At 38.6% G+C, this 23,711-nt stretch overlaps 1 protein-coding gene across 1 annotated transcript; it reads right to left on the bottom strand.

Moving 5' to 3' along the window:
* Nucleotides 1–15,770: 15,770 nt before the first annotated feature.
* On the bottom strand, nucleotides 15,771–17,959 carry sox17 (SRY-box transcription factor 17). Its single transcript, XM_047349916.1, has 2 exons — nucleotides 17,445–17,959; nucleotides 15,771–16,967 (listed from the first exon to the last, which is right to left on the bottom strand). The coding sequence occupies exons 1-2, from the start codon at nucleotides 17,755–17,757 to the stop codon at nucleotides 16,075–16,077; spliced, it is 1,206 nt and encodes a 401-aa protein (XP_047205872.1). The 5' UTR covers nucleotides 17,758–17,959; the 3' UTR covers nucleotides 15,771–16,074.
* Nucleotides 17,960–23,711: the final 5,752 nt, after the last annotated feature.

The raw sequence follows: 23,711 nt of genomic DNA, 5'->3' as shown, positions 1-23,711 counted from the left end.
CAAAGACTACAGTTAACTGGATAAGACATGCTGGGGAGAAGCTCTGAGTCCACCTAACAATAAAAAAAATGCTGTCACATTCCAATAAAGGCAGTTTTTTTGCAACACTGAAATATAGATTTAAATATGTTGAGGTTTCAGTATATTATATATTTAAATGTAATTTTAGGCATACTTTAATGTTTTACTATTTAATACTGAATTTTGAAAATGGATTGCTCTAATTAGCCTGCAACTATTTTCAGGAGCCCCATACAATTTATTGAACCCTTATTAATTATGTAACTAAATCCCTGGCAGAAGCATAAGGTACAATTACAATATGTTTTACATTTGTTCAGAGGACAATGAATTTTTTTTATTATACTACTGAAATTAGTAAATTAATACATTGGCAGCCATGGATGTATTGTTGTTGTTCCACCTTAGTGCACATAAGTAAATCAAATACTTTTAAAGTTGTGCTTTTATGCAATTTGAGATCAACTAATGCCCCTTTTCCACTAGTCCCAACTCAGGGCAGGTTGGTGCAACTCCACTCGCTTTTTTAGCCTTTTCCAAGATGCACTTAGCACAAGTTTAGTTGTTCCAACATAGCAGAGTCCAAGTATACTAAATCGTACATGTACTACTAATGAATAGTTGGACTGCATGTCTACTAAAGCTTGTCAAAAGTCAGTACACTGGTACACGTTCTTCACTAGTGTAGCCTAGTAGTCAGTTAGTGGTAGGTGGGGTAGACCCTGGACAAGTTGCCTGTCCTCTGCAGGACCAACAGAGAGACACCCAAGACAAACAGAAACTCACACTTGGGGTCGGTTCAGAATTGCCAAATAACCAAGTTTCTTCCCCCAGGCTGTTTCTCTGTTGAACATTTAATAGAGTACAAAACAACAGTATACAGATGTTGCAAATGCACCTTTTTATTGTATATGTGTATATTGTACATTGTAAATATGTATATTCTGTAATACAAAAACAAAACCAAAGAGCAAAGTGTACCAGAGTCAAATTCCTTGTTTGTATGTACGAACTTGGCAATAAAGCTGATTCTGATTCTGATATGCAAGTTTTTGGAGGGTAGAAGGAAACTGGAGTATGTGGTGAAGCCCATGTATGCAAAAAAAAAAACAACGTGCTGGCTCTTCATGGTAAGGATTTGTATAAGATACACACCAGATGCCTCTTTCTTTGGTGGTATCCTGTTGAAAATCCCTTTTGTAATTTTATACACTTAAAAAAAGCAAATCGTATTTATTATAATAGAAATTTAACTAGGAAATTTGAGATTTTTTTTAAATAAACCGTATATTATTAATCTTTAAGTATAGTTAAAGGGATTGTTTTTGCAAGTCTGGGTAGCGTGTTTCGTTAATATTCTATGTGTTATTTATACTTTTCACAAAACATAATTCATCAACTTGTTATTTAGGTTTTATGTTTTAATCTGATTGTTTCAGTACCGACATCCAGAGTAGATAATACACTGGTAGAAGCCAGCCACTAGCCACTAAAGTAACTGATTACTCCCTGATACCTAGAATCAAGAAATCACTTAACAGAACCTGTCTGACAACATGAAGTAGGCTAAAAAGATCTAAAAAAGCTACACATTATGCCCTGATCTAAAGAAATTCAGGAACAATTGAATTATTTCCATCTATCAGTCTGGAAAGGGTAACTCTAAGTCATTCTAAGCCTTTGGAACTCCAACAAACCACAGCAAGAGTCATTATCCACACATGGACAAAACATGGAACAGTGCTAAACCTTCCCCAGAGTGGGTAACCTACCAAAATTACTTTAAAGGTGTGTCAACCACTCATCTAGTAGACTGCAGGCCTCCCTAGCCTCATTTAAAGTCAGTGTTCATGATTCATCAGTAAGACTGGGCAAACATTACATCCATGTAAGCATCCCAAGGCCAAAACTATTTCTAAAAAAAAGATAAGGAAACAACATGCCTCATATTTGGACAACAGCTTTATGATCTCCAAGAGTTTTTTGAAAGTATTCTTGCAACTGACAATACAAAAGAAAAAAAAAACATTTTTGGAAAGTTTGGTTGCTGTCACATCTGGCATAAAATAACCACAGAAGTTTAAGGAATAAAAATCACACCGACATTCATGGTAGTGCGATGGTCTGGGCCTGCTTTGCTTCATGAACCGCAGTCATGTAGAAGATTGTCTGGTCATTAGCTTGTGAGGTGAGGTACGCAGCAGCACAATGACACAAAACACACCAACAAGTCCACCTCTGAATAGTTAAATAATAATAAAAGGTTTTGGAGTGACCTAATCAAAAATGCTGTGGGATGGCCATAAACAGGCTGCTTACGCTCAAAAACCCTCCAATGTAGCTGAATTAAAACAATCATGCATTGCAGAGTGGGGCACATTTTAACCACAGTGATATAAGAGACTAGACGGCAGCTGTTTCCACCACGGATGGCACAACCAGTCATTAGGTTCAGGGGCTATTAGGTGAGGTTAGGTTTGGGGAGCTTTCTCACCTAATAAATGAAACTATCATTTAAAAAGTGCTTTTAGTGTTTACGTAAGTTGTCTGCATTTGATATTGAGATTGTTTTGGATGACCTGAAACATTTAAGTGTGACCAAAAAACCCCAAAATACAAGTAATCTGTAAGGGGGCAAATGCTTTTTCATGTCAATGTACATTTTAATGCAGGATTAGATATATGATGTTACTTATATGCAAAGATGGATTGAAAAAAGGATTTACCTAACCTTTATTATCTTAACTGTATATATAAAAAATTAAAACCTTCCTTGTTTTAAAAACGTGGTTTTTCTTAAAAAAAGGAACTAAACGTCTGGCAGATTTATACAAGAATGCAGACAAATGTAGACAGAAAAACTGAGTAGACAGCAGATTGTCAGTGTCTCCTCAGTGTTCAGAGACTATCAGCAGCCAAGCCTCTCAACAGAAATATTAACATGCAGAGAATGTGGACTATTATTCTCCAGGGGACGATGGCAGGCAGGGTCCTCCTCATCAGATAGTTCAATACCATCCCGCTGTTAGCCCTGGAAGGCCCATGGCTGAGAGCCAGCCCTCTGACGGGACAAGCTGACTACACGCGACCCAGATAGCAGCGCTGGGTGCGGAGTGATTTATCCGTCATCAGACAACCTTCCTCTGATTAAGGGTCAGTCACCGAGCATCAGAGCTGAGTGGAGAGACCGAGACAAGCAGCCTCCTCTGTGTGAGACACTGGCATCCTGGCTGACCGATACTCAGATGAAGTTTCCAGGCGCTGCTAAGCAGAACATTTACCATTCTCTGCGCACACAATGACCATACACTCCTCTACCAATGGGCATGTACACAGGAAAGATCACATAGTCCTTTTTTTTGCCCCTTTTCAGGAGTTTATATATGTTGGCTGACTTAGATAGAGTTAAATACACACATACCAAAGCCAAGATAAAGACTCATTGAGCTGGCCTTGAACCTGACAACAAAAGGATGTGGTAGATCTGAGTCGCCTACTGTTTGACTTGTCTCTGAGGACTCTTAAAGATCAGCGTTCTTAATGTTCAGGGTTCAAAAACAGGTTACTGCCTCCATCTATTTTTCATGGAGATGATGTCTATTGTAAGCATGAAAGGGAGTTCTCCGGGGGTGAAAAGTACCCATGGACTCAAGCTTCCTGAGTTACTCAAATAAATCCAGTGTGTTTAGTCTTCTTTTCTTGTTTTTCAAACAGTTGTTTGTATTGCATAGTTATATTGTAAGCTGTATAGTTTAAAAACCAAGCCTTAGAGATTTTGAGACTGTAAAATAATTTCTGAAACATTTTTCAGTTTATCTTAAATGTTGAAAATTGAATTAGTTCATTTCGGTCAGCCAACAACCAGGTTTGATGCCTGAGCTTTCATGTGGTTGCCATGAATCAGTTGTTGTTAATGCGTTTTTCAGTTTAACATTTTTACCAATGCTGAAGCTTATATTCAAAATCACTCTTTAAATGTTTGTATGGAAATTATGTGTACAAAACTTAAACCTGTAGTGTACAAAGATAACTGTGGCTTCCAGCTGCTCTTGCGGTGCCCCCAAGTTTAATCTTCTTCTGTTGTGTTTAAGGCTTGAACATTGTTAATTCTATCCAAATTGAATAGTTAACTTATAAGATAATCACCCTGCTTACCGTTTGGCTCCAGACTGCTTTTATGTGGGTGCAACCAAGTTGCTGTCCCCGCACTTTGCTGCTGCTTTAAATGTTTGACCTGTATGTCAAAATAAAGTCTGTTAAAAATTAATGTATACCTTGGATTTGCAATAAATAAAAAACTATGGCTTTCAACATCTTTTGTGGTGCATGCATCGGCAGAAATAACTTAGAAGTTATGCTTTTTAAATTACGGTAGGTAAAACCTGCAACTAATGCCAGCTGGGTTACACAAACTACAATGGAATCATTATGATTTTACAAACATACCTAAAAATAGGTTATGCTTGATCTGTTTACACATGAGTGATATATTTCTGTTAATTTTGATTATTTGGTTTACACCTGATAATTTGAAAAGCTGTTAAACATAATAATATGTAAAAAAAAAACACATTTTGATACAGAAATGTTATGGCCTATACAATCATGGGGAAGACTGCTGACTTGACAGTTGTCCAGCAGACCGTCATCAACACTCATTACTAGGAGAGTAAGCCACCAAAGGTCCAAAGAAACTGGCCGTTCTCAGACTGAAGTGTCCAGCCATATTGATGGAAAGTTGAGTGGAAGAAAAAAGTGTGGTAGGAGAAGATGCATTTTATATCCTTCTTTCAAGCAGCACAGGGAACCACAGATTGTTTAAAATTTATGTCTAGTGTAATATTTCTTTTTTAGAATTGAACTGAATGTATTAACTTTAAATCTTAATCATCAGAATTCAGATAAATACATGCTTAAAATCTATCACTTTGTAATTAATTGACAAATTAGTTTCAGTTTTAGAGTTGACTTAGTGAATTCGGAAAATTTGAGGATACTTTATTTGAATGAACCCATATGTGTGTACTACAGGCACATCAGTGAACATCTCGTTTGGATATTTATTTCCATCTTTCTTGGAGCATCCAGCTCAGCAAGGCCAATTAAAAGAAAATGTAAAAGAAAAAAGATAGAATAGATTTGACATTGACTGCAATAATCACACACTGACAATGTATTTCTTTCAAATCCCAAATTCTATACACTTTTTCAGTTAGGAAAAGGGTTTCACATTGCCAAATAACTGTATCAGATTATCAGCACCAAATTAATGGCAACCCATAAAAATCATGTAAAGTACATATAGAACATAATTATCACTTTTTGAATGTGTATTGTATTTTTTTTAAAGTCGATCAGACTGTGCAGAAATGTTTTTATTACTAATCCATGTCCTTTTGTTTCTCTGAGGTATAAAAATGACACTTTGGCCCAATTCTCTTCAAAATGGGAAAGACAAGGTCTCATGGCATTTTGGTAAGGTTATGTTCTTCCTAATTTGGGAAATGGCTTCAAAAAATAAGCTTCTGGTCTAAATTTTCACATAAATAGACAGCAATGAAAAAGTTTCAGACAGCCGTAGCTGCTGTAAGTAGGTCGGTAAATCTCCAAAGCTCATTGTTTGCAAAGAGTGGCACCTCGGTTTCACCAAGTCTCCATAATCGTTCTTTAAACCTTTTGTACACATCTTTCCCAGAGATGCAAATATTTGTGGAAAAAGGTGCATTTTGCATGTTTAAAATCTTCAATCATAAAGACTTCAAAAACTTACAGAAGTTTTGTGTCTCAGAGTGTAGCTCAGATTTTCATACAAGGAGCAGACAGAAAACAGCCGCTGCGGGAAACTGAAAATGGTTATCAGCACCGATTGAGATCTGAACAATACTCCATGCAACAATCCTCTGGCTGTCTATAATTTTATGGCCTACATCTGATTTTTGCCACACTCAAGGAAACGAGACAAAACCAGGAAATGATGATGTCAGATGTAAAATTATTCAACATTTGTATTTTCTCCATTTCCACCCCCTCCCACCCCTACCCAGAAGGCCTAAAGTTCTTCCAGGAGTGTGTGCTACCATTTTTCTCTCCCTATTCAGTTTTACATAAAACTCTGCACTGCAACCACATTGTGTTATCAAGTATTTGCTCTAAAATACTGCCTCTTGGTAAAACCCATGGTTGTACTACTGAAGACACACAAAAACAACGTTCGACAATGCACGACAGAGTGAACAGAAGCTTAAAATACCCTGCTGTGCGTCATCGTGGCAGGATTTATGTCAGGGATTACTAACTCACCTGTAACCAGGCTCCGAGCAAGCTCACGTGCCTTTTACTCCTTCATGCTGAATGACTGCAAGGATGGCACTCCGCAACGTCAAAGTTACTGCTCAGAAAGTGAGGGCTGGGCTTATGACTACCTGTGATGCATCCACTCACAGTGGTAGCCTTAAAATAATTTCATGTAACTGAAGCAGCAGCACAGCACAAAGTTCACAACACTAAAACATAAACGTCATCTTTTGTTTAGGAGGGATACAATTAAATAGTTTTTTTCTCTATAAACTGAGGCATTGTTTATAAAAAAGATTATGTTTCACATAATTGTGAGATTATATGTTAAAAAGTGTATTCTGAAAATTAAACCAAAGTTAATTAAACTGCTTTATATATATATAAAAAAATCCCATTTCCTTTCTTAACCACGATACCATCTAGGCACATTTTTTGTGTATTTATTTGTTATTGCCATAGATCAATCAAAAGCATCATTAACAAAATAAAATACAATTTATTATTTTGCGTCATGCTGTTCAAAAATAATGTGAGTGTTTAAAATGACACGTTAGGCTTTTTAAAGTCAGCCGGTTCACAAATTGTTCTACATTTGCTCAAACAGTACTGTTTTAATTTGACATTACAAGTGCATGTAATCCTGTGCAAAGCTGACCCCTGGTGGCCATAACTGTCATCACAACTAAAACGCTCCACTTTTTAGCAGCTGTTCATTTGAGAAAACATTTAAAACAGACAATTTTCATTGAGATTTAAAAAAACAAAAATGTAACTCCCTTGGAATATAACTAAGGTGCCAGTTGTGTCTGATAAAATGGACCAGTCCCAGTACAGAACAGGAGGAGGAAATCACTGTCTGTTTCTGAGGAACCAGAGGTGAGCAGTTTGCTATTTTGGAAACATAATTGTTTGATTTTTGTTTGAAGTCCATAATCCAGGGTCATGTGTGTAAATACTCTTCCTGTGTATGAGATGTTTTTCATATATCAGTCAAAATTATTCTTTTTGGTTGGATCTGAATGGATCAGTTCTGATTTAAAAACCAGACTTTTCTTGTAATAATATCATCAATAATAATAATAATTTTATGTATCAGGTATTATAAGTTGTAAATTTTGATCACTATATAACCCAGAAGGTATAAAATAATAGTATATTATTAATACAGGTTCGTGTCAACTTTTTAGGGTTTGAGACAATTAAATGTTTTTGTAAAAAGTGGTGACCAGTCAAAGCTTAGTCTCAATGATGAAAAAGAGATGTGTGATTAGACATTGTAAAGAACCTCTAAATAGCAGAAAAACTGGGTTTATCAGCAAAAACAAATGTATCAGCTGCTCAACAAATGCATGCACACAAAGACACAGTCATTCACACAGAAATACAATGAGACAACAAAGGCTGTTGACCCAGGTCATGACACGCTGCTCTCTCCTTGCTTTATTTAGACCATACATTTATGTATTTTTATTTTTTAGGAAGTCCTACCGGTGAATCCCAAAATGGGGGGAGCTGCGTGAATTTCACAGAGCATGACTTCCTCTCGGATAGAGGATGTTCTCAGCCAATCTTTCATGGATGTAGCAAACAGGAGTCATCGGAACGAGGAAGTGAAGACAGGTGCTCTCTGGAAGATTCAGAGATTGACAGAAAGAGAAAAACAAAAACAGACAATGGTCCACATTTATCTTTGTCTGAGCTGCAGCTGAGCTTTTCACTGTTATATGGCCTCGGAGGAATCACATGCAATGCCATTGACAGAATCTGTTTCCAGGATTTTTTGCAAATCAACATATATTTCCCTTAATAATTAATTTCTGTGTTCCAAAGGCTTCTGCTCTTCACACTCCAATTAGTCATCGATTTAGCTGTTTTTTAAGCTACAACAAAATTAACTCAGCTGTTTTTTTATTCAATTAATATCTTTCCTTACTGAAATAATTTATTCAACTTTTCTAATGATGTAGTAGTTGAGTAAACTGGTTCATATTTTTTGAGTGGCTAAAACCATCCATTAGATATATAGAATAATTTATACTACTTATTTGTCTTACGTTTAGCGGCCTTTTTTCAAAAATATTCATCATTACCTTAATTTAGCTATTTCACCAGTGTACTAGCATAACTTTTTAAACATCTTTGAGAAGGTAAGTCATTTAAGCAATTTTTAGCGTTTTACTTGTTATACTTAAGTACAATTAAACTATTTTTAGGTATATAACATAAACTTTCTAACTTCTTGGTAGCTGTTTCAACAGCTAAACATCATAGCTAATATGTTTAATAAGTTCAACCTTTTATGTATTACATCTGTCTTTCCTATCTGTTTTACTTAAGCAAATATTCTTACCTTGGTAAATAAACTACTTTTAGTGATTTTGCAGTTCAGCCACTATGCTGTTAACTGCCAATAGATGTTAGCTATTGTTTAGCTGTTTTTTATATTATTAGTGCAATACTTTTAGCCAGCTTTTAAAATGTTAATTTTTTATGTTTATTGTATTCTAGTTTTAACATTGGTAACATAATTTATCCATTGTTTTTCAGTTTACTCTGACTGTGTGACACTTTTAGCTGGTCATTGAACAACTTTGCACTCAATATCGGAGGTTTGGTTTTTATTTCTTTAAACTTTAAGGCCTTAATCATAGTATAAATGTTATTTAACAGTCTATCTATCTGTTAGTCAACCTTTCATAGAATTGTAGCCAGTTTTTCCATAATATTTGGGTTGCTCTTTGACTATTCTATGAACACATTAGTTTTATAGCAATATTAGGGATTGTTTGGTAATATTAAAACTGTTTTAATGTTCTGTTTTCGAATCAGTTCAACCTTTCCTGTTTTTATTTTATGTTAGTCATAAATGGTGCCAAGTTAGTCATATGGCAATGTCCTTTGCTGCTCAGCCTTGCTCACTTTCCTTCCTTGGTTCATAGGAAGGGAGGTCCAATGGTAACTAGGAATCTTAAAAGAAGACATTAGGACCTAAAGAGAGCAAAGTTTGGTCGCAGCCTGCCAACACATTTTAGCCTTTCAATGGAAAACACAGCCAAGAGGAAGCTGACTGCTGATGTAGTCATCTTATATTCACTACTCACTTGGGTACGAGCTAAAAATTGTCCTGACTGCCACCGGGGGATTCAAACAAAAGAACACAGAGTGCTGAGCTGATCAGGAGAGGCCCAGAGTGGATTCAGCTCTGTGTGTCAATTCCTGACTGAAACAAATGTACATGTCGCCTTGAACAATGTACTCCAGCACCAAACCAAGACCTTGCATTCTGCTTTGGTGCCTTAAAACTTCCTTTACATCTTAGGGAGCAAATTTTTGCCCCACCATTGCACACTTGTATTTTTAGTTTCTTAAAGCTTTATTTGACCTTTTTTCCCTTTAAATGGCAATTTCATGCAGTTTTATATTAGTTTTAGGCAATATTGCTTAAAGTGTCATACACTAAGCTAATCTAAATTAAAGCTCTGGTAGGCATGGTGATAAAATAGTCTACAAAAATATGGAAATGGGGTTCCAGCTGTTATACCTTATGATAATTCCCCATTTCAGATTTTGCAATAAAAATAGTCATTTGTGAAAATTCTGTGTGAATTTTGACACATATGCTCACATCTTGGGAAAAAAAGACAAGTGATAAACCTTTCCAGTTCATCTATTCACTGGTAAAATGATTAACTTAAATATAACAAAAGCAGGAACGCAAGCATAAAAAAACAATCTGTATCAGTGAATCTAAATTTAGTGGGGGCACAACTGGGCACTGGTAAGCCGGGCAGAGACCATAAAAGCGATCAGGCCTGAGGAGAACAGCATTTGCCTGGGATTATGAGCGACCAGCCCTTGCTTTAGACCAGGGACACACCCTCTCCTGCAGCTGTCCCTCATGCTGTATCAATGACTATCAATGACTTAATCAGTCCGGGTCCCTGCAACCTTTACTTATCTGTTGTTCTCTCTAACACCTGGCCAGGGAATTATCAGTTCAATATTTTTGTTAAAAAGCAAACACATCCACCGTCCTTAGTTAGATTTCTTTGCATGTGCATTTGATTTTTGCAGGTATGTGATTTCTGAGGCGAGACAACACTCCTCTGAGGTTTTTACTATATATAATGCATGTATGTGTACTAAATGATGATTTAAATAAAATAAAAAGAGACTCCTCTAATTAAATGCTTTTAATGTGTATAGGGAAATGCAGGTTGTCTTACATTTTTTAGTCAGTGAACTACTATTTCTAATATTTTACAACTTGAATAATTGATTTATGAAACTGTGTTCTCATTTAGCCAAAATTACAGATAATTGCTTGCATGTGAATTTAGTTCTTCTTTATTGTGTTTATTTGGCAAATCCATCAGGTGTTTATGCTATCATGAAATTGTAACATGAAAAACTACACCCTATGGCAAAACGTCCTTGTGTTTGTGCCTCAGTTGGTCAACTGCAGCTGATCCTGCTGGTCTGGTTGTGTTAGACCGCCAGCCATGCACCTCGTGGGTAGATGCATCTATGTTTGTCGGTGAGTGTTTGTGAAAGGCAGCTACCTGAGATGAGATTAGGCCAGTGCAATGATTAAGAGCTGCTGTGTTAATGTCGACGCCTGTGCTGCTGTAATCTCCAAAACGCACACTGCTGGGAGCGAGGCCCTAGGACATGCAAATACAGGCACACATGCACACAGACATGGACATAAACAAACACAGAGCTGAGGTCCTGATTTCCTCTGAGATGTACTCCTTTTGGTGCAGCTAAACTTCAGTTTTTTCAAATTTTGGAAGCATCTTGGTTGCTTGATGCCAAGCTGCCCTAAAACAAATTAAGCAACAAATTAAAAAGAAGCATGCACTGGCTTTCAATCCCTTTTTCCTGATACCCCAAAATAAAATCCTGGGCAATCAGCAGCCAAATACGTTCCATCTGTGTGTAATTTAATTTAGTTGTAATCTCAGCTGTTCTGTTAAGACTTCAGAGGTTTGTAGACACTTTAGGGAGAACATTGTAGAGATGTTCAAAGCAGGGATAGGATACAAAGTCATGCCTAAAGCACTGAGCACCCCACAGAGAACTGTTCAGTCTATAATCTGAAAATCAAAATAGTACGCAACAACTGCAAACATACTAACAGATGGATGTCCCCTTAAACTGGCAGGCCAGGCAAAGAGCTCCATGGTAACTCTGGAGGAGCAGCAGAGATCCACAGCTAAGGTGGGAGTATGCTGAGAAAAAATATTAGTCAGAATCTTCACAAATCTGGCCACTACTGTCAAAAAAAGAGATAAGAGGTCCCATTAACAGTTTGCCACAAGCCATGTAGAGGTCAAAGCAGCCATATGAAAGAAGGTCCTCTGGTCCGATTCAACCAAGATCAAGCTTTTTTGTCTTACATGTAAAACCCTAAATGCAATGCAAAACTAATATTACACAGCACCCTGGACATACCCAATAAACATGGTGGTGGCGACATCATGCTGTGGGGAGGCTTTTTTTGAGCAGAGAGGGGAAGCTGGTTAGAGTTGATGGGACGATGGATGGAACTAAATACAAAACAGACCTGGAAGAAAACTTGTTAGAGGCTGTAAAAGACTTCAGAGTGGCGCAGACATTTTCCTTCCACCAGGAAAACCATCTTAAACATACAACAAGAGCTAATACAGAACGGTTTAGATCAACGCATATTCATGTGCTAGGATGTCCCAGTCAAAGTACAGACTTAAATCTAGCTGAGAATCTGTGGCGAGACTTGAAAAGTGATGTTCACAGACGCTCTTCATTTATTCTGACCCAGCTTGGTAGAGACATGCCCCATGTCTCTGACATGGTTTAAAAAGGACTGATTCAGGAGGGCTGAATACAAATGCACACCACTCTTTTCAGACTTTTGTTTGACAAATAAGCTAAACTATGTATACTTTTTAGTTAAATTCACAATTATGCACTACTTTGTGTTGGCCTGTCTAAAATCCCAATAAAATATATTAAAATATATTAAAAGATAAAGAGATTGAATGGACACTTTACAAATAAATGCATGTGTGGAATAATCAGTAAACATTTGAATGAAAGATAAAAACATGTCAATAATACATTAGTTTTAGGAGTCTGAATAGTCCATTTTTCCCAGTGTATCCTTTCTAGTCAACCGGCCCAGATCAGTTAGTGGTACGGAGATAATGTCACAGCTAAAGGTGGGGGGTTTGTCCACGGCAGGTGACCCCCCCCCCACCCACTCTGCTTAAAGCCTCGGGGGATCGAGGCCTGAGCCTGTCGTTATGCACCCATTAGCTGTAACAACAGGGAGGATAAACCTGCCACTCAGCTGCAGACTGAATTTAAACACATTCACACCAATTACAGCAGATTCTCCTGCACAGCCTGGGGGAGAAAAAGTCCATTTAGGGAAGTCCATTCACGTCAGGACATCTTCTACAGATGTACTCAGGAATTTATGCTGAATTTAGAAAAAAACACCAGCTAATTTGATAAATGAACAGTCTGGTTATTTATTTTAACTAAAGCGGAGAAATATTTAAAGATATTGTGGGAAGAATTGACACTCTTTAACCCAAGAGAATACTTTAAAACCCTCAGCATGAACAAAGCACATAAACATATACACCTCTGGAACATGTTTCCTCTGAAGTGCTAAAAATGGACCTCTGGGTCAGGGTGATTGACCCCTGTGAGAAGAAGCTCTTCCTTTTGAAATGGGGGGGAAATCTCTATTTATAAAATGAGCGCTCTTGTTAGATTATAAATACACTGACTCATCCCTCAAGGTTTGGTCTGATCATGTAAAGATTTTTGTCTGATAAGTTTGATTGATGTCAAAACACTGTGTGGGCTTTAGCTGGTAAATATATCGTAGCCGTTCAGGAATACCCACGGAAATAAATCCTGATGTCACCACTGCGTTAATAAGCACAACTGTGGAAAAGGTGAGGTTAACTTTATCTCAGCGAAGTTGTAGTCAACTTTGACGGGTTTTAATGACTCTCTCAAGCATTTATCAGAAGAGACTTAATCATTTACAGACAGGATATCCGGAGCATAAACCGTGCACCCGTGCTGAGAAACGTTGGGATTACCTCCATTCCATCTGGGCCAGGAAGCCGGGTCGCAGGAACTCCGTCCGCTGCCCGGATTCCAGGTGAGTATCTGCCAGTGACGTACGATGGGGTTCATGTCTGGTGAGGCACAAACGTCTCTGGAGTCAGATGTACAATAAACCCAAAATAGAGGCTTATATTTAAAAAATATTAATAAATTCCATACTGTTCAACAATACAACAGTAAGAAAAACAAGACAATGTTTTATATAAGGTCAAATTTAATTATAAAATATTTTTTTTTGCTCTTTTTTTTTTATTAAGATAAATTATTATTTACAACCTTATCTTTATGTTTATATGAAGTCCGTGGAAGCAGGTTGTCTTTCAATCAAGTATTTTAAAATTTCCCAGTTTTCCCTCACCTGGATGCCAATGTTCAGTCTGTGCTGCTCAGTCTATGCCAAGTCAAATCCGTGTACTCCACACCCTTTTCAGGTGTACCACTCTGGTTCAAAGAGCGGGTTGCCTTCCTCCAACTTGTTTGAAGCAGATCTTTCAGTCCTGGAGTTGGTCTTCCTTTCTCTAAAACCTTCTGTTTTGACTAAAAATCCAGTTTAGAAAAACCCTTTTCCAGTTTTGAGAAGCAATCTTCCATTTTGTCGGAATAAATTTAAACAAGTGTTTGGTTACAGGTCTTGTTGGTGAAAACACCACTGTCCTCTGCGTAGCTGAAGAGTCCGTAGCGACACTCTGTGCCTATGGGGCTCAGCACTGCCCCCTATCGGTGTGGCACGGTACTTTTTGCCTCACCCTGTCCATTTTCACTGCGCATTTCTGGCCGATAAGAAATGTATATTGGCGATATAAAGAGAGACAGCAATGGGCGTGCACCTAGTGCTTACATCAGTCAGCGCCATCAGTGGTGAGGCACAGCTATTCACTGCCTCACATTGTTTTTCTCCCATGTATTTGAATCGGCAATGCGTAAATTCAGCCATTTTGACAAAATGTTGAATTCATACAGAAAACAAATTTATAAAACAGTCAAATGGACAGATTTTCTCTTGTCATTGCTAGCATTTTACTTCTCATGATGACAGGTGAGGCAGTGCCTCAACAAGGTTTATGAATTTTACAAAGTTATACAGTATATTGATCATTATAGATATCATAATATTATCTAATATTTACTATCCCTTTCTTTCGCAATTGGAAGTATTTCAATAAAGCAAAATTTGTCATTATTGTGAAAGAGGGAAAGGGTCAACCTGAATTATAAGCAAACGCTGTAGCTACTTGGGCCTCTAAGAGAGTCTATAATTCTTACAGGATATGTTGACAAATGCACCAGTTGTACAGGCCTCTTAATAAATTAGAAAATCACAAAACAATTTATTGGTTTCAATAATTTTATTCAAAAAGTGAAACTCATTTATGATCTTTATTAATTACACAGGGTATCCTACCAGTTTTTCCTTCCACTAAACTTTCTAGCAATATTTCAGAAAAAATGTCAATATTATTAGATTGTTTTTGTAGAAATGTCAGCTTACTTCATGATCTTCATGAACTCTACAGTAAAAGCTATCAATTATTTGGTTCTGGTGTCTTTTGCATGAATTATTGCATCAATGTGGCATAAAATGGAGGTGATCGGCCTGTGGTATTGCTGTGGTGTTATTAAAGCCCAGGCTTCTTTTTGGGTGTAGTGTTTCTCACACTCCATTTGGCAGTAACTCATGGATTCTTTAAGGAGTTTAGATCCCATGAGGTTTCTGGCCAGACAAGTCAGGTATTAGTACTTTTGGCAGGGTACAAGTGCCAAGTCTTGCTTTAAAATGAAATTAGTAAAATTATTTAATTTTAAAGCAAAAAAAAGTGTTAAAAAATGAGTCATTTTTTAACACAAATTTTCCTTCCACTCAACGTTTCATTAATATTCTTTGATATATCTGTGAACAACGAACCTTTTAGCAGTGACCTTTTGTGACTTCCTCTCCTTGTGGATGGTGTCTGTGACAGTTTGCTGGAGAATTGCCAGCAGTCTTCCCCTTGATTTTTGTATTAAAAATATATTTTCTTATGGCCAAATGTAATATTACCTGTAAATCATAAGAATCACAATCAACAGGGACAAACAAAAAAGCTTGCTGTTTTTTCTAAATTTAATAAATGAGTTTCACTTTTTTTCTGGAAGTAAACAATACATTTTTAAAGGGGCGTCCTACAAAGTTGGAACAGCTCTGGGAAGGGAAGAGCATCGCAGCCCTCTTTTAGCCAGCTGTCCGGCAGTTCACAGCAACAGGTGGGGTATGGGAAGCATTTAAGCTTAATAAAATGTCAGATTTTATGTAATTTTAAATAATAGATACAAACAATGATAAGTGTTTTTGCAGCCATTTATTTACTAAAAGTGCAAAAGTATAAAAAAACAACTTCATACACATACATTTTAAAATAGTGACTGTACAATATTTATAAACAAAAGATCCTTGCAAAGGAAGAAGAGAAAAGTTAAAACTAGTGTTAAGATTAAAATATTTCATGGCTTTTTAACAGTTTTTACAAAGATACAGTACAAAATCTCAGGAGCTTCATTGTGCCAGGAGTGAAAAATAAAAGTATTTCTGTTTGAATCTAGCTTTAGAGATCTAAGATCAGATCATTTGTCCTTTGCAGCAAGAAGAGGTTACGAGCTGTTGTAGCTGCAGTAATACACAGCCGTGCTGGCGTCTGACAACACGGATGAAATGAGGCTTTCAGGTCCCTGCATGCCAGTCTCGTGAGGCCCGTACGGCAGGCCCGCCATGTCCGTGCGGGCCGATGAAGAGGAGCTCAGGTACTGCTCAAACTCGTTGCGGTCCACCTCGGCCAGCAGTTCTGAGTGGTGCATCTGCTCCATGCTGTCCGCCGAGTGAGAGTGGGAGTCAGGGGGTGGGGAAAGCTGTCCTGCCCCACCAGGGTGTCGTTTGGGGTGGCTGGGGCTGCAGTGCTGGTTGTAGTACATAGCCAAAGGGTTGGGGCAGCTCATGTAGGAGGGAGGGGGCTGCTCCGGAGCGGAGCCCAGGTGGCGGTGCATGATGCCGGGGCTGCTGTGGTGACTGGGGAGGGGTTCGTGAGGTTGAAAGTCTGCCACCTGAGGGTGGTAAGGGTATGCCGGCATCATGTGACAGTCCTCCTGTGAATGCGGGGGGAAGAACATGGAGTCTGACTCTACAGCGTCCAGGGGAGACGTGTCAGGTGTGGGGAGACTGTAAGGTTCATAAGATGGGCCCCCGAGCACCTGAGTGTCCCTGTAGTGGCTCAGGGGTTGTGGGGGAACCTGGAAGCCATGTTCATGGTAGCCAAGGCCCAGGCTGTCCACGCATACCCTGCCATCTCCGGGCATCGACTGGGCCTGGTGCTCGGACACACCGTGGACCAGAAATCCAGAGTCCAACCTCTTGATCCTCTTTACCTGTTTCCGCCGCCGGGGCCGGTACTTGTAGTTGGGGTGATCTTGCATGTGCTGGACCCGCAGCCGCTCAGCCTCCTCCACAAAGGGCTGCTTTTCTGTGCTGGGAAGGGCTTTCCAGGATTTCCCTGCAGATCAAGAGGAGGGGAACACATCAGTGATATGTCAGTAGATGAAGTACATGGCTCTTGTGATGCACATAAAAATAGCCTGTTGCCATTTTAAGGAAATAGGGACGGGATTTGGAGGTTATACTTGTGGTTTAGCTAGCAGAAGAAGTTTAAAAACATGACGACGACAAATCAAATATCCACAGGGGTCTTATGACTGTACTAGTATTTACTAATATAAATTTAGGATGGGAAAGTACAAAATAAATAAATAAATAAATAAATAAAAACTCTGGAAGGGCCCCTGCAAATATTACAGAACGCAATAAGAGCAGCGATAAAATTACTGAATAAACAGTTTTAATATTTAAAAGAAAAAAATCTGACATAGATAAAATAAATACGTAGCTTTGTAAGTGTATGCGGTATGAAATATAGCTAATTATAATATCTAAATAAAATTTCAGCAACAGAGTTTTGAATAAATGAACTTACCCAGCATTTTACTGAGCTCCGCGTTGTGCAGGTCCGGGTTCTGTTGCGCCAGCCTCTTGCGCTCGTCTTTCGCCCAGACCATGAACGCGTTCATGGGCCGCCGGATCCGCGGTTCGCTCTTACCCCGTCCCTGACCGCCGGAGCCACCACCGCCGCCGCCGGGCGCGCACGGGTCGTTTTTCACCTTGCTCTCCCCGAGAGGACTGAGCGGGTCGGCCCACTGGCAGTGTCCCATTCCAGGCATCATGACTGACATCGCGCACCTTGCCTGGGTCTGATCGTCGCTGGCGTAACCCGCATCGGGACTACTCATTTCTGTCCGAACTGGTTCTGCAAGGTGTTTGGAGAGGTGCCGAACTGCGCGCAGGAACCACAAACCAACGATGAGAACAAACTGGAAAAAAATATGTATATAAAAAATAAAGATTTGGAGTGTTTCTGGGGTGAAAGTTGGATAGAAAAAGAGAAAGTCACATCCACATGCAGCGAGAAGTGATAAGGTAGGGAGAAGTCAGCAGTTAATGTGAACAGTGGAGCTCTATAAACTCACAGGCAGCCAATCACCGAGCGGAGGGAGTGCCAGCTACTACAAAGGTGTAAAAAAAAAAACGTTCACATCAGCCCGCCTCCGACCCTTTTTTGGAGCGGTTGTTCTCGCTGAGGGAACAGGCTGCCAGATTTCCAATGTATAATCAAATAAGCAGGACTCAGATAAGAATTTAACAGAAATTTACCAATTCCTGCGCCAAACTGAAGAAAACCTCTCAAGTTTTCTCAAGTAACTCCATTGGCACTTTTCCAGTTTAAATATGCACAACACATTTAGAAACTATTAGACCTAATCCCCAGTCTGTGTATTGGCCTGTTAACCACATTAGAGACTTGAATAAATAGAGGAATAAGAGGGCTTTGTGACTGCGTAGGGACCCCAGAAAATCCTAACCCTTAAAGACATTGGACACTTTTACTTCAACACCCTTAAACCTTAGATGGTGAGTGTCTTAACCCTGAGATGACTGATGTGACTGCCTTTGGCTTTCCATTCAACTTGTCTGGTCAGCAGACTGGACGGGGAAGTCATTGAGATGGCTAACAGTCACCTAACTTCCAGAAAACTTCACAAAGGTCAGATGGACATTTGCACCAGTTGTACATATAAGGATGTTTAGAACACACTATAAGACTTTGAAAAATATTTTGTCATAGAAATGTTTTGTTATGGTCTACACAACTGTCCAGCAGAGTCACTGAAACGCTCCACAAGGGGGGTCACAAAGGTAACGGAAAAAGAAGCTGGCAGTTCATAGAGTTTTGTATCCAAGCATATTAATGGAAATTTGGTGGAAGGAAAAACTACAGTATAAAAGTTACAATGTTTTACCTGCAACAGGTTTAACCACAGCCTTTTTTTTGGGTCTAATTTTCTGTTCTAATTTTGGGTTTTAATCAACTGTAAGCCATAATCATCAAAATTAACAGACAGGAATGCCTTATACAGATGCTTGAAATGTATCACTGTGCATTATGAATACATTAGCTTCACTTTGTAAACTAAATTACTGAATTAGTTAATTTTTTCGATGTTATTCATAGTCACTCAAATTTACTTTTATATTTGTACAACTGGCACATTGGTTAACATGTCATTTAAGAATTTTAATTTCTCTTTGGGCCCCCAGGGCTGTAGGGGTCCCTAGAGCTGAAGTAAGTCATATTTGATATATTTATCTTTTTTTTTTTTTTTTTATCAAGGAAAGGTAAAATAAGATAAACTTTTGATAAATCTAACCTCAAGTATACAAAAACAGATTCCACACTGACATTATTCATGACACAGCAGAGAAATCAATTAGAATATTCATATTACACAAACTATCTAGTTTTGCATTTTCTTTCACTAACAAATAATAGAAGACACCTGGGTAATGAAGTACAGTTTTGTTATTGTATGATTTATCAAAAACCTTATTAAAGAAACAAACTGCCTGTTCTGATTTGCGTTTATTTGGGTTGATGACATCACAAGAGGCACCAGAATCAAGCTGATCAGCTGCTATTAGCAACCTCTATGGCAGACAAGTAACGTTTGACAAAGATTTAGCAACATTCGAGACGTACTTTTATTGCAAGAGGTTCAGCCTCATGCATTTAAGCCAGAATTTGACTCCGATGGACACGATGGACGATGCTGTTAATAGCGAAGCTAACTGTAACAATGACCATGACAATGGTGGTATAAAGCTGTTTATATTTCTGTTTGAAATGTTTGATCTAATTTGTTTCTGTGCATTTTTTGTTGTAGCTGTACAGAATACAAGTAAGCACTTTTGAAGGAGGAATTTGATTTAAAAAATACAATTAAAAGCATGAAAAAAGAGAAAGAGAAAAACATAGAAACAAGTACTCAAAAGAATTAAGTTTCCGGATGCCTTTTCTGATGTCACAAGATGTGTGCAAGGAAGCTTGTTTTTGGGTGGATAGCTTTTATTTCAATTAAATATTTATTATATATTAGTATGAAAATAGCAAAACAAATAGCAAAACTGACCATAACATGTTGTTCTATAGGAGTGATAGAGTTCACAGAAAAGTCTGGCTGGTAGCTCTTAATAAAATAACACAATCAATTCAAGTAATATTGTAATATTATGTTTTTCAAATTATAATTGTGTTTTTATTTATGCAAAATATATATCTGCACTTACTTCTTGTATGAAAAATAGATATTATTTGTATGGGGGCTTAAGAACATTTTACTGATGTTTCAGCGTCCCTAAAATAAACTTAGTGACATACATGGCTTAAATTAACAAGAGCAGAAATGCTTAAATAAACAGCATGGAACATTTTCTTAGTCAGATTTAAGCGTATAGTTTGATAGGCCTTTCCAAAACCTTTTTTGTTGTTCTTTCTGACCATTTACAGGTGGACTTTCTGCTGCAGTGGTCTAAAGCCCCAGATCATCACACCACCACCACCATGCTTGACTCTTGGAGCATTTTTGGTAGACCAGCCAGTCCTGGGAAGACACTGTTCCATGTGGTCTTCATTTGTGCATAATGGCTTTGACTGTGGTTTGTTGGAGTTCCAAAGCCTTAGAAAAAGCTTCGTAACTCTTTTCAGATATTTCAGTGACTTTGTTTCTTTGTTCTTAAATTTCTGTGTTGCTTTTTGAGATCTTTTAGCCTACTTCGTGTTGTCAGGCAGGTTTTATGTTGGGAGACTTCTTGATTCCTAAGGGCCGTCATTAATCAGGCCTTGGTTTGACTAGATAAATTGAACTTAACCTAATTCACGCACATTGAATTTTGTTCTTACTTAATTTATCATTGTCCAACTTTAAAATTAGTTTCATGATCTGAATAATTTAACATTCAGGTTTGACTAGAAAGAAAAAACAGGGTAAATCTGTGATGCGGGCCTTTTCACAACACTGTGGTTCTCATATACAACCAGTGTTATCTCAAGATACTCTAAGATACTAAATTAATAATTCAACTTGTCATACTTGCGCCACTTTTTAAAAAGAAACTATCAAAAAAGTATGATATTCTGTACAATATGCACTTTAGTACCACAAATGAATTTAGTGGGTTATTATTCTAGTATTTGGCTTAAGTCTAAGAATCAAAAAAGAACTTACAATAAGCAGGTATTATAGATAGGTTTATAATAAAAGCATTAATTAGTATAGTAGAATATCTTATCAGCAGTTTCTGTTTAAAATAAACAATCAGATCATTTCACACATTTTTATTTTCCAATTTTTATCATAAACTGTGCTATTTTCACTTAAGGTTATAGTGGAATAAACTCATACCAAGTCGTGCCTGTTTATTGTTTCCTATTGTTTCCCCTGTGTTTGTTCTCAATCCTTCTTAAGGTTAGAAATAATGAAGGAAAGCCTTTGTTTCTTTCTGTTTCAAACTCTGAGATGACCTGAGCCACAAGTCAGACATAAACTCTTTTAACTCCCGTTACACATGCTGATGTCTAAAATGTGTTTCCTTGTTAGTTTAGAGCACTTTCGCCACACTAAGATAACACCAAGAGCTCAAAGCAACCTGTTGCACCTGAAACGTCTAGACTTGGAGCTATTTATGCTGCTGGGAATGAAGAGCTTGTTTGAGGGCACAAATCCAAACATCACCAGCTGGCGGCCGGGCTTCTTATCAGGGCCTGCAGACCCCGGCCTGTCAGCTTCATCTTTTCTCGGACCATTCCCATCTTGTTGTGGTCTGCAGTTATGTCAAAAGGGGCTGACAGAAATATGAGAGATGCTTATGCAACCTTTGCATGCCCCCCCAGCAGACAACAGCATGGGACTCTGGAGCATTCCCCTTAAGGGTTAGTGGGAGGGTGTTTTTAACCAACGGAGGTCCCGATAGGCGTTGCATGCGACAGGATCTTGACCGTAATGCTGTCATCATCTATTTTATCACTCGTGACCTGATATGGTTTTTCCCCCCTTCACTCATAGGAGAGAAGAGAAAGAGGGACCCCTTTGTGTGTGTCTCTGCGTGTGTTGACATGGGCGTGGGTATGAGTGTGCCCCGGCCGCTTCTTGCCCCGTGTGGGAGTGAAAAATCCTGCCGTTTGATGGGAGAAGTCATAAAGTCTGGAGTCCGAGCCGCACTTCCTCTGCAAGGTGAGGTTGAGAGTCAACCCAAAGGAGGGGAGGAGTTGGTGAGAGGTGGTGGTGTGGTGTGGGGGGATGAGGAGAGGTGACACGCCTCATATCCCCGCTTCATTCCTCCCCCTCCGCCAAGTTGTAGTCCCCCACCCCGTGCCTGGGGAGTCTGGAGCTGGGTGGGGGCCAGGGCTCCCGACGCCAGCCTCTGGACTCCGCGCTGAGGGAGAGGTCACTTGGCTTGCTTACACAATGGCATTATCTCAGTTCCAGCCTCGACTACTGCAGCAGTGAACACTTCCTGTCACTCTGCAAGCACTTCCTGTCCTTGGCGCAGCAACACAAATTGTCCACCTTCCAAGTGAGTTCTGAAACAGAAGTTGAGCGGCCGGTCGCCAGTCCTGCTGTATAAATGTCTGTAACTGGCCTTCTGGGGAATTGCTGGCTCCTTTGTGCTGGGCTGCAGAGGAGGACCAGTGTTAGTTTAAATCATAGGAACGGAAAGCGTATATATGTTAGCACTCTGCCCTGAGCTGCTCGAGTAGCACAAAGACACAGAGTTCAGTGCTCAGCTAATTAGCAGCAAATACAGAAGCCGCATTTCATTTAAGTGGATTAGTCATTTAACTAATTGGCAGTCATGTTGACAATTTGCTCACTGGTAAATTCAATTTACTAGTCCTGGATGCTAAAGTGTAAACATTGTCTGACTGCTTTTTGCAGTGGATCTCAAGTGCATACATATGCACACCCCCTGTTTAGATGATAAAAAAATAAGACCGTAATAATCATTTAAGACATTTTTTTTGCTTTCTATGTAAAATTGATCCTGCACAACTAAAAAATAAAAGAAACTATTAGATAGAGATATTTAAAAATGAAAAACGCTACAACAACCTGCCTGCAGAGTTGTGCACACCTTTGAACCAATACTTTGCCTAGGCACTTTTTAATTCAGCTTCTGCATCCAACATCTACCGAATACATGCCCAATCTACTTTGCAAAGGTGACCCCACAGAGTTTCTGTCAAATTTAGTTTTGGTCTCTTGTTGGGTCAAAGTGCATTAATTTTTTCTTATCATGTCAATCTTTTGTTGATTTTGATAAATATTTGGAATTGCTCCAATCATCAAAAATCAAACCCCTTTTCATCCTCAGCTTTCTAGCAGACATCTCCAAATCTTGAGTCAAAACTGGATTGTGTTTGGAGCTTTTCATATTTTCATCCACCTTGACAAAAACCTAAGTTCCATTTGAAGACAAGCAACCCCAAAGCATGATGCTGCCACCACCGTGTTTCACTGTAGGCATGGTGTTCTTAGGGGATTTTTTTTTGGCGCCAAACTTACCTTTTGGAATCGTGGACCAAAGTTCAACTTTAATTTCATCAGATCTTAACACAAGATTTTAGAAGATCTGGGAGATTGTTGTCTCATGTAGAAAAGAAACCGTCTGAACCACAAACCCGTGCAGCTCCTTCAGAGTTGCTGTCAGACTTGGAGAAACTGTTTTTTATTGTCTCTGTTGTTCCATATTTTTGTCCAATTACTGATGTGTTGTCTTTAGTGTGCCAAAGTGTGAATAATATTATTCTGATGGATAACTTTGTACATTAAGATCTACAGTACAGACCAAA

The sequence above is a fragment of the Girardinichthys multiradiatus genome, chromosome 21 (genome assembly GCF_021462225.1).
Source record: "Girardinichthys multiradiatus isolate DD_20200921_A chromosome 21, DD_fGirMul_XY1, whole genome shotgun sequence".
NCBI classification, from domain to species: Eukaryota; Metazoa; Chordata; class Actinopteri; order Cyprinodontiformes; family Goodeidae; genus Girardinichthys; species Girardinichthys multiradiatus.
The sequence above is the reverse complement of the archived record's forward strand: the minus strand, read 5'-3'. Positions and strand labels throughout refer to the sequence as shown.